The following is an 11,085-nucleotide window of genomic DNA, read 5'->3' on the forward strand; positions in this document are numbered from 1 at the left end:
AACAATTATAATTCAGTGGAAATACAACCATAAATATTAACTGTTCCTTCCTCAAAAGATGTGTAGAGGCAATGTAGCGTCATAATAATCAAAGGGATAAAAAAAGACAGAACAAGAAGTTAGACAAGGTCTTAGGAACCACTCGGGGGCAGATATTACTTCCATTATTGTAAAATTAGAATGCAATACATCCTCCATCTAATTGGGCCGCTGGTGCATGAGAGGATATATATATTGCTGCCACGCATTCCAAAGAAGAATAACACACTGTGACTGACCAGTGCCCTGACTTGGTACATCCACCATATTATCCTTCTTTCTCTCTCATGGCCACCAGGACTTACATCAAACACAACAGAAATCATAGCTGTTAGTATACATAATATACAGTGCCTTACCACCCTGACACAAGCAGTACTGAGGCTTTCCCTAATTACAAAACAGGCCTTGTAGTGAAAGAAAACAGACGCTGACTTCATTGAGGACACAATCACCACCAGCCTCCAAGAGCCTTTCAACAGACTGCCGGCGAGTTATGACCAGCATGCATCACACCATATGTAAAACACAATATGCAGATCATATGCACATTAGTTATAACAGAAAACCACACCAACTTACACAGTCCGGCCATCAGAACCAATAATATTGGTCAGACAGCAGGTGTGAGAATGAGTGGAGTTTAGAGAGCTCTGGTGCACTCACTGGTGCCATCCTGTACTCCTAATCAGATACCGGGTGGCTTAAATGTTAAGAAATTGTAATTAGTAAATAACGAGCACAAAAAAATCCAAAATCGTCATCAATGCCTCTTTCTGTTTAAGGTAGTAAATGTATTTTATTAGTCTCTATGGGCAGGAAAAAGAAGTTAAATCGTACATCATTTTTTATTTGTATAATTTGTTTTTAAAGATAAGCTTTGTTATTGTCCTTTTTATCTCTTCATTCCTTAGACTGTATATAAGAGGGTTCAATAGAGGGGTCACAATAGTGTAACACACAGAAACCATTTTTTGTAACCCTAAGTATTGTCCTTCAGATGGAACCAGATAATTAAACACCAACGTCCCATAATACATACAGACCACGGTCAGGTGGGAGCTGCAGGTGGAGAAGGCCTTTTGTCTACCAGCCGAGGCAGAGATCCGGAGGATGGCGAGAATGATTTTCGCATACGTCACAGAGATAACAGTTAATGGTAGAAAAAATATTGGCAGAGAGTTGATCGTAGTTACAGTTTCAATAGTTGATGTTTCTGAGCAAGAAAGTCTCAGAAGTGGAGGAAAGTCACAATAAAAATGGTTAATTCTATTTGACCCACAAAATGTCATCTTGTGCAAAAGAACTAGATGTGGTAAGGAAATAATTATTGCACAAGCCCAACATGAAGATGTAAGAAGAATACGAAGTTTAAAGTCCATGATGGAGGAATAACGCAATGGGTTACAGATGGCCAAATATCGATCGTAGGACATCACGGTGAGGAGGAAACACTCATTAATACCAGATACAGAAAACACATAAAACTGAAGAAAGCATCCAGACAGAGAAATAGCGCTCCCTTCTCTGAGTATAAAGTGGAGCATTTCAGGTCCAATGGTCGTGGTGAGAAGGATGTCACTGAAAGACAGGTGGCTGAGGAAGAAGTACATCGGAGCGTTGATAAGGTGACTTAAGGAGATCAGTAATATGATTGTGAAATTAGCAGATAAGGTTATAATATAAATCATTAGAAAAAAAAGAAAAAGCAAATATTTAGTGTTTTGAACGTTCTCAAATCCCAGAATCCAGAACTCCTTGATCACTGTCTTGTTCGTGATTTGCTCCAATATGTTTTTATGTAAAGATAAATGCATGGATATTAAAAATATCTGAGACACAAAATGCGTAATTGTTACTACTTGCTAATATTAAGGGGTCATGATATCACTGCAAACAATTCTAAAATAAGCAATATAATTTACACCAATCAACGTTTTGAGCAAATGAATCATCAACACGGACAACTTGCTATCATGGCATCTGTTGGTGGTGGGGGTATATATTAGGCAGTGAGTGAACATTTAATCCTCAACGTTGGTGTGTTAGAAGCAGCAAAATATGGGGAGCATAAAGATCTGAGCGACTCTGACAATGGCCAAATTATGATGGCTAGATGACTAGGTCAGAGCATCTCAACAACTGCAGCTCTTGTAGGGTGCTCCTGATCTGCAATGGTTGATTTCTATCAAAAGTGCTCCAAGGAAGGACCTTTCAAGGGATCCATGTATAATGTGGGATATAGAGGCAAAAGGTGATGATTGTTGACCTTATTTGCATGCGACTACCCAGAATCCCTTGTGGTTGTGGCAGCACCATGAGATTTCTGAGGGAACACTGTCTGTAGATGAGAAGAACCAAAATACTTACCTAATATTTGGTGGATTGCATTCCACAAATAAGTCCATTCTATAATAAACCCACATTATGTATACTTGATGTACATCAAGAAAAACAGTATATGTAGGTATGTAGACCAGACTCGTTTTACTAACAACACGAATCTAAAGTGGACGGCAGACTAGTGACCCTCTTATTTTTAACACATAGTTGAGAATGCCATCTTTCTGTTAAATAAAGCATGACTGATATGACCAAAGATTTGATAGAACATTAAAAACCTCAATAAAATGATTTTTTGAGATCACCCAGGCTGTAAAATGACATCACATTAAAACGATTTAGGAGCCAATGTTCAGGTTTACCACCTTTGAGCTGAAACTTACCATACAAATTAAATGTAAATCAGAGAATTAGGAATAAAAACTCACCTCTCGTCTATACATTTTAAATGCATTAAGTCTGTGCATCCGTGCTGTGAATGTATTTATACCTTTTCTAGATATACAGAGCAACCGCGAGGAGCTTTCTGTAGAAGGACACTAGGGACGGGTATACTATAGAGAGTTTCAAGGCAGGACGCTGCTGTACATTGTACAAACAACAAATTGCATCATTTCAGAAAATATTTAAATGTTAGATTGTAACAAGTAGAAAAATAAGAGTTATGCGTCCCCCTCTTTCAAACAGTGTATTTAGAACAGGGCTTGACAAATTTGTTGTGAATCTCGGCGCCAGGTAAAAAAGTTAGGAGCCAGGATTTTTTTAAACTAACAGTTGGTCAGGAGGGATCCGATCATCATCAGCCCACTTACTAAACTCACAGCGTTTTACCTGGAAGCACCCTGGACTTTCAGGTCAGTGCTGTTTGGTTTTTTTTAAATTATTTTTTTTCATTTTTTTTAACTCTTTCGATGCTGATGTTCCATTGGAGCACAGCTTTGACAGATATTTAGTCCCCACAAGCTTGTGGGGACAAATGTTAACCCCTGCAATGCCACAAATGTGTCATACACAATTGTGGCATTGAAGGGGTTAACGCTGCACTGTCGCTCTCATGGAGCGATCAGGCAGCAGGGGGGTGTTGGGGCTGGTCTCCACACTCACGGCGAGACCAAAGAACCCTCTCCCCTTGTCCCTGAAGCTGCCTCTGGCAGCTGGGAAGCAATTGCTGGTCTATAAACCAGCCATTGCAGGGGGGGAGTCTCTGATGACTGCTGTAGGCTTCTATGCCTACAGGAATCATCAAAGGGCTTGTGGGGGCTCGTTTTTTTGCTGTTGCAGAGCCCCTTACAAAACGGGAGTTAACCCCTAAAATGTCGCGATCGAGGCATTGAAGGGGTTAACGCTGCACTGTCGCTCTCAGGGAGCGATCAGGCAGCAGGGGGGTGTTGGGGCTGGTCTCCACACTCATGTGGAGACCGAAGAACCCTCTCCCCTGTCCCTGAAGCTGCCTCTGGCAGCTGGGACTCAATTGCTGGTCTATGGACCAGCCATTGCAGAGGGAGTCTCTTTGATGACTGCTGTAGGCGTCCATACCTACAGGAGTCATCAAAGGGCTTGTGGGGGCTCGTTTTGCTGTTGCTGGTCTGCCTGCCACGATCGCGGCATTGAAGGGGTTAACGCTGCGCTGTCGCTCCCATGGAGCGATCAGGCAGCTGAGGGGTGTTGGGTGAGGTCCCCAGACTTGTGTGGGGAACCAATCAACACACAAACCCCTTCCCTGAGGCTGCCTGTGGCAGCTGAAAACACGAGTGCTGCTTTTCCAGCAACCGCGTTTTCAGCCTACAGGATCACTCCGTGGGAGTGATCTCAGGCTTGGGGGCGGGCTCGGAGTGGCTGTGCTGTGCAGCAGCGCCCCCGTGTGGTGACTCAGCCTCTTACATCCCCAATTTTTTCTGGATGTAAGAGGCTGACAAAACCTAGGCGCCAGGACAAAATTCTCTGTCGCCATGGCGACCTGGCACCTGGGATTTGTCGAGCCCTGATTTAGAATTTAGAATACGAGTTGCTATATTTTGTTGCATGTGTTTAGATAAAACATGGAGGCAGTGGAGAAGGAGACAGATAGTGATATTTATTATTCTATGACCATGAGACATGCAACAGGACAAATACAGGCAGTTGAGTTTGGCATATTTATGCAGTATATGGTCTTCACCTATCAATAACATTCACCTTCGATTAAGCCTCCAGGTACTTAGTGACCTGCATGGCTTCGCAGAAACCTATTAAGACACAGAGCTAGCCAGCAAAGGAACTGGTGAAGAGTCGTGAAGACAAGATCTTCATACTCCATTAAAGCCTCATTTGCATTGCTAATGTGATTAGGTGGGTCCAAATGTATGATTCAACCTATGGAAGCCACAGGAACTGAGGCTGGTGAAGAGTCGTGAAGACAAGATCTTTACTGCCATCATACGGATCTCAACCTCAACGGAAAGACAAAAAGCCTTCTCCACCTGCAGCTCCCACCTGACCGTGGTCTGTATGTATTATGGGACGTTGGTGTTTAATTATCTGGTTCCATCTGAAGGACAATACTTAGGTTTACAAAAAATGGTTTCTGTGTGTTACTCTATTGTGACCCAACTGTTGAACCCTCTTATATACAGTCTAAGGAACGAAAAAATTAAAAGGGCAATAACAAAGCTTATCTTTTCAAAAAATAATATAAATTAAACAATTTACGATTTATCACTACGAAAGACTGGTTCAATCTACAGTAATCAATTTACAAATAGCCACGTTCCTTTCCCTACCCATAGATACAATTTTTCATTATTACTTTTAACATGTACTGTGTGCTTTTCACCTAAAACAGAGAGAGGCTTTGATGAGGTAATTTGAATTTTTGTGTCAATCACGAAGATACTCACACACACACACTAACACCATGCATTCAAAACTAAACAATGCATGGTGTTAGTGTGTGTGTGTGAGTATCTTTGTGATTTCTGTTTCCTGTTGTTAGGCTCGCCATCTAATCAAATCTTTTCTTATTTCTTGGATGTAGCAGGACACACTGCTCGAGCGAAGCGTTATCCTAATCCAAACAAAACAAAAAACAGAGGACGATCACTGTTTTAATTAATTAATTGAACCAGATAACAGATGCTTTTGAGACAGAATTTAAAAAAAAAAAAACTTAAAAAGTTACCCAAGGTACTCCCAGGCAGTCTCTCATCCAGTCACTAACCAGGCCCAACCCTACTTAGGTTCCGAGATCAGACGAGATCAGGTGCTTTCAGGGTGATTTGGCTGCAGGTGGAAAAGTGTTTTGTTTTACTCCTCTTATTCTGTTGCTGCTGCTGCTTGCCATCACACAGAGAGAATTATAAGCCCTGGGACAGGACAGAGAAGGTGAGAAGGTTCGAAGGTTCAAATAAGGGCTTAAAGCTTTGATGATGAGCAAGAAACACATGGCAAAAAGCTCTCCCCGGACTGTGAGAAAAGAAAAAGCCTACAACACCTGGTATTCCCAGGCAGTCTCCCATCCAGGTACTAACCAGGCCCAACGCTGCTTAGCTTCTGAGATCAGACACGACTGGGTGCTTTCAGGGTGGTACGGCTGCTGGTGTGATAAGTTTTTATTTTACTTCTCTTATTCTGTTGCTGCTGCGGCTTGTCGTCAGACAGAAAGAATTATAAGTCCTGGGACAGGACAGAGCAGAGCAGGTGAGAATGTAAGAAGGTGAGAAGGTTCAAATAAGGGTTTAAAGCTTTGATGATGAGCAAGAAACACATGGCAAAAAGCTCTCCCCGGACTGTGAGAAAAGAAAAAGCCTACAACACCTGGTATTCACAGGTGGCCACCCATACAGGTACTAACCAGGCCCAACCCTGCTTAGCTTCCAAGATCAGATGAGATAGGGTGCTTTCAGGGTGGTATGGCCTCAGGAGTGAAGGTGGTTTGTTTTACTCCTCTTATTCTGCTGCTGCTGCTACTTGACGTCAGACAGAAAGAATTATAAGCCCTGGGACAGGACAGAGAAGATGAGAAGGTTCAAATAAGGGTTTAAAGCTTTGATGATGAGCAAGGAACACATGGCAAAAAGCTCTCCCCGGACTGTGAGAAAAGAAAAAGCCTTCAACACCTGGTATTCCCAGGCAGTCTCTCATGCAGATACTAACCAGGCCCAAACCTGCTCAGCTTCTGAGATCAGATGCTGTCAGGGTGGTATGGCTGCAGGCATGAAAGCTTTTTATTTCACTCCTCTTATTCTGTTGCTGTTGCTGCTTGTCGTCAGACAGAAAGAATTATAAGCCCTGGGACAGGACAGAGAAGGTGAGAAGGTTCAAATAAGGGTTTAAAGCTTTGATGATGACCCACGGGCCAGGCTCTGCTCAATTACCCAATTAAATAAAAACACCAACACACAATATGGGTTTGAAAAGGCCCACTCCACAGCCATTTTGCCTAACCTGAAAGAATAAACATAGATGCGTTAACAGAGACAATGACTTCACCAAAACTAACCTAGCTTGCCAAGTTATCCAGGTACCAAACCACACACCAATTTTGGAAAGGGCCATACCCGGATGCCCCAACCCACACCTGAGGTTCTGAGCACCACTCCCTGCAAGGAACCTGCCACCAGTTATGACCACCAATGATCAAACCACCACATTAACCCCTTGGATACCAATCTACGGCCCATGACTATGACTAACGTAGCAACACCACTCCACAAACTCAACCACATACGGGGAGAGAGGATGGGACAAACAACACCAGGTAAGGTCAAACAAAATGGATCCTTACCCCTGTGACCACCAACCTTAAGTAGCCTCCTACCAAATATTCATTCACTAGAATCCACAATTCCCGCCTTAGCCTAGCCCTGCTCAGCACTCTGTCAGGGCCCACTCCTTTCTGGCCCCCGTGAGCTTCATTCTCCACTGCCTCCATGTTTGATATAGACACATTCAACAAAATATAACAACTCACATTCTAAATGCTAAACTAGGGCTGCAACAGCTAATCGATAAAATCGATAATAATCGATAATGAAAATCATTGCCAACGAATTTCATTATCGATTAGTTGAATCGATTTTTATCGATTATAAAATGAGGGTTTTTTCAGAGCAAACGCTCTGAAAAATACTGCTTATTATATAATCCGTATAGTCTGACTCACAGCAGCTCCTACTTACCAGTCCCTCCCTGTAATCACTGTGACAACTGGCCCCGCCCCTTCCTTCTGCCAGAAGGCCAGAACCACATGGCTGTGACACTCATCTAACTGTAAGTATAAAATTAATATTTGGGCTGCTGAAAGTTAGGGGAGGTGGGGGTTAATTTAGAGGCAGTTATGGTTAATGGGGTGTTCAGGGTTAATTTAGGGGCAGTTATGGTTAATGGGGTGTTTAGGGGCAGCTATAGTTAATGGGGTGTTTAGGGTTAATTTAGGGGCAGCTATGGTTAATGGGGTGTTTAGGGTTAATTTAGGGGCAGTTATGGTTAATAGGGTGTTTAGGGTTAATTTAGGGGCAGCTATGGTTAATGGGGTGTTTAGGGTTAATATAGGAGCAGCTGTGGTTAATGGGGTGTTTGGGGTTAATTTGAGGCAATTGTGGTTAATGGGGTGTTTAGGGTTAATTTAGGGGCTGTTGTGGTTGATGGGGTCTTTAGGGTTAATTTAGGGGTAGTTATGGTTAATGGGGTGTTTAGGGTTAATTTAATGATGAGAACTGAGGGTTAATTTAATTCATTTAATAACGTTAACTTAAGGTGCAGTTAGAGGTAAAGGGGGCAGACTAAGGGGAATCTAAATGCTGGGGGCAGTGAAGATTAACCCAGTACTTATTTATAAAAGTATGGTGTCAGTGTGATGCGAACGGGTCTGTGACTCTATGAGGGGACTATGAGATATCTGGGGGGTATAAGGCATATCTGGGGAGGATGGAGTGACATATCTGGGGGTATAAGGCATCTACGGTATGTGAGGAGGGCAGCGTGGCATGTCTGGGGAGGACGGAGTGGTGTATCGGGGTATAAGGCGTATCAGGCACAGTGGCATATGTGGGAGGCAGTGTGGAGTGGTATGTGTGGGAGGCAGCGTGGAGTGGCATATGTGGGAGGCAGCGTGGCATATGTGGGAGGCAGCGTGGCATGTCGGGGAGGCAGCGTGGCAAGCCTGGGCTCAAATGTGCATAAATTGGGGGGGGGCTGGTTCGGAAATAAAGACAAGAAATGCATTTTATCAAAGTTTTTTTTTATTCTGCTGTTTGTATTTAACATCGTTTGTTTATTAAATTATTTTAAATAAATGAAAAATTTACATTCATTTTTTTTTATCCGATTAATCGATTCATCGAAAAAATAATCGGCCAACTAATCGTTAGTTGCAGCCCTATTCTAAACACACTGTGTTCGTCTCCAAGCAAGCGAAATACGCTTCTAAATAAAGATTGAAAGAGGGGGATCCATTTCTCTTAATTTTCTAACTCTTACATTTTTAAATAAATAGAAATCTAATGATGATGTTATTATCTGTTCTGAATTTGAACATTTAAATCTCTTCTGAAATGATCCAATTTGTTTTTTTTGTTGTATACGCAAGGGTCCTTCCTCCAAACTCTCTATATAATACCCATCCCTGGTGTCCTTCAACAGAAAGCTCATCGCAGTTACTGCGTACCTCTAGAACAGCTATAAATACATTCACAGCACAGATACACAGACTCAATGCATTGAGGCGCGTAAGATCAGTACTCACATCTCTCGTTTCTATTCAATTTGTGAAGTAAGTTTCATCTCCAAGGTGGAAAACCCGAACACCGAGACCTGAATCTTTTCAATGTGATGTCATTTTACAGCGGGGGTGATCTCAAAAATCATTGTATTGACATTTGAAATGTTCGATGGAATCTTTGGTCATATCATTCATGATTTTGTTTTGAAGTTTATTTAACATAAAGCTGGTAGACACCAAATTTCCTGAATGCAATCCATCAGCGGTCTAAACCAATTGGACTTCCCGTGCCATTTTTGAATTTAAATTGTTGTCTTCAGGTCCAAACCCAATGATCGCTTGCAGTGCTTGTATTTACCAGTTTGTACTTTATACGCTTTCTGTATAAATAAATCCTTTACACAAGACAGATGGTCTGTCTTTTATGTTTATAATCGTCACTGTTTTCTGCCAGAAGGAATGTGGCTTCAGCAAATCCGTGTAATTGATGTCTAACATACACTTTGGCACATACTGTAGATACTAGATATCGGTTCTTGTTGACATATAAATTATATTGTTTTTTTAAAAAAAATGTTTGCAGTGATATCATGACCCCTAAACATTAGCAAGTAGTAACAATTACGCATTTTGTGTTTCAGAAATTTTTATTATTCATGCATTTATTTTTACATAAAAACATCTTGGAGCAAATTACAAACAAGACAGTGATCAAGGAATTCTGGATTCTGGGATTTGAGAACATTCAAAACACAAAATATTTGCTTTTTTTTTTGTTTCTAATAATTTATATTTTAACCTTATCTGCTAATTTCACAATCATATCACTGGTCATCGCATGTCGCCACATCAACGCTCCGATGTACTTCTTCCTCAGCCACCTGTCTCTCAACGACATCCTTCTCACCACGACCATTGAACCTGAAATGCTCCACTTTATACTCAAAGAAGGAAGCGCTGTTTCTCTGTCTGGATGCTTTATTCAGTTTTATTTGTTTTCTGCATGTGGGGCCAATGAGTGTCTCCTCCTCACCGTGATGTCCTACGACCGATATTTGGCCATCTGTAACCCATTGCGTTATTCCTCCATCATGGACCATAGACTTTGTATCCTTCTTGCAGCTTCATCTTGGGTATGTGGTTTAGTCTTTGCTTTACCACAAATTGTCCTTTTGCAGAAGATGACATTTTGTGGGTCAAATATAATAAACCATTTTTATTGTGACCTGCTTCCACTTCTCAAAGTTTCTTGTTCAGACACATCAGCTAATGAAATGGTCATTGCTGTAGGCTCTATCCCAATATTATTTCTACCATTAATTTTTATCTCTGTAACTTATATAAACATCATTCTCGCCATCCTCCGGATCTCAACCTCAACTGGAAGACAAAAAGCCTTCTCCACCTGCAGCTCCCACCTGACCGTGGTCTGTATGTATTATGGGACGTTGGTGTTTAATTATCTGGTTCCATCTGAAGGACAATACTTAGGTTTACAAAAAATGGTTTCTGTGTGTTATACTATTGTGACCCCACTGTTGAACCCTCTTATATACAGTCTAAGGAATGAAGAGATTAAAAGGGCAATAGCAAAGCTTATCTTTAAAAAAAAATAATATAAATTAAACTATTTACGATTTACCACTACGAAAGCCTAGTTCAATCTACAGTAATCAATTTACAAAGAGCCACGTTCCTTTCCCTACCCATAGATACAATTTTTCATTATTACCTTTAACATGTACTGTATGTTTTTCACCTAAAACAGAGAGAGGCTGTGATGAGGTCATTTGAATTTTTGTGTCAAGCTACCTTTCATACTGGATCTTACAGGATCTTCAACTGCTCCTACTGCTGGCTGACAGATATGGAGCCCTGCTTGCAGATCAGAGGAAGGAGGGCGAAAAACAAAGTTTCTGCCTCTTTCAAAAAAAGTAAATAAATAATAATAATTAAAAAAATATATATAGAGAGAGAAAGAGAAAAGAATAACCATTATCCCACTA

General features: G+C 41.3%; 2 protein-coding genes and 2 pseudogenes across 2 annotated transcripts; 1 reads left to right on the forward strand and 3 right to left on the reverse strand.

Annotated features, from left to right (window-relative positions):
- Positions 1 to 887: 887 nt before the first annotated feature.
- Positions 888 to 7,291, reverse strand: LOC128491729 (olfactory receptor 10J4-like). The gene is made up of 2 exons (XM_053464043.1): positions 7,161 to 7,291; positions 888 to 1,671 (listed from the first exon to the last, which is right to left on the reverse strand). The coding sequence occupies exons 1-2, from the start codon at positions 7,289 to 7,291 to the stop codon at positions 888 to 890; spliced, it is 915 nt and encodes a 304-aa protein (XP_053320018.1).
- Positions 5,840 to 5,958, reverse strand: LOC128493006 (uncharacterized; annotated as a pseudogene).
- LOC128492935 (uncharacterized) lies at positions 6,163 to 6,281 on the reverse strand (annotated as a pseudogene).
- Positions 7,292 to 9,735: 2,444 nt separating the features above from the next.
- On the forward strand, positions 9,736 to 10,695 carry LOC128491730 (olfactory receptor 10J4-like). The gene has a single exon (XM_053464045.1). The coding sequence runs from the start codon at positions 9,736 to 9,738 to the stop codon at positions 10,693 to 10,695; it is 960 nt and encodes a 319-aa protein (XP_053320020.1).
- Positions 10,696 to 11,085: the final 390 nt, after the last annotated feature.

This window comes from Spea bombifrons, chromosome 4 (genome assembly GCF_027358695.1).
Source record: "Spea bombifrons isolate aSpeBom1 chromosome 4, aSpeBom1.2.pri, whole genome shotgun sequence".
Lineage (NCBI taxonomy): Eukaryota > Metazoa > Chordata > Amphibia > Anura > Pelobatidae > Spea > Spea bombifrons.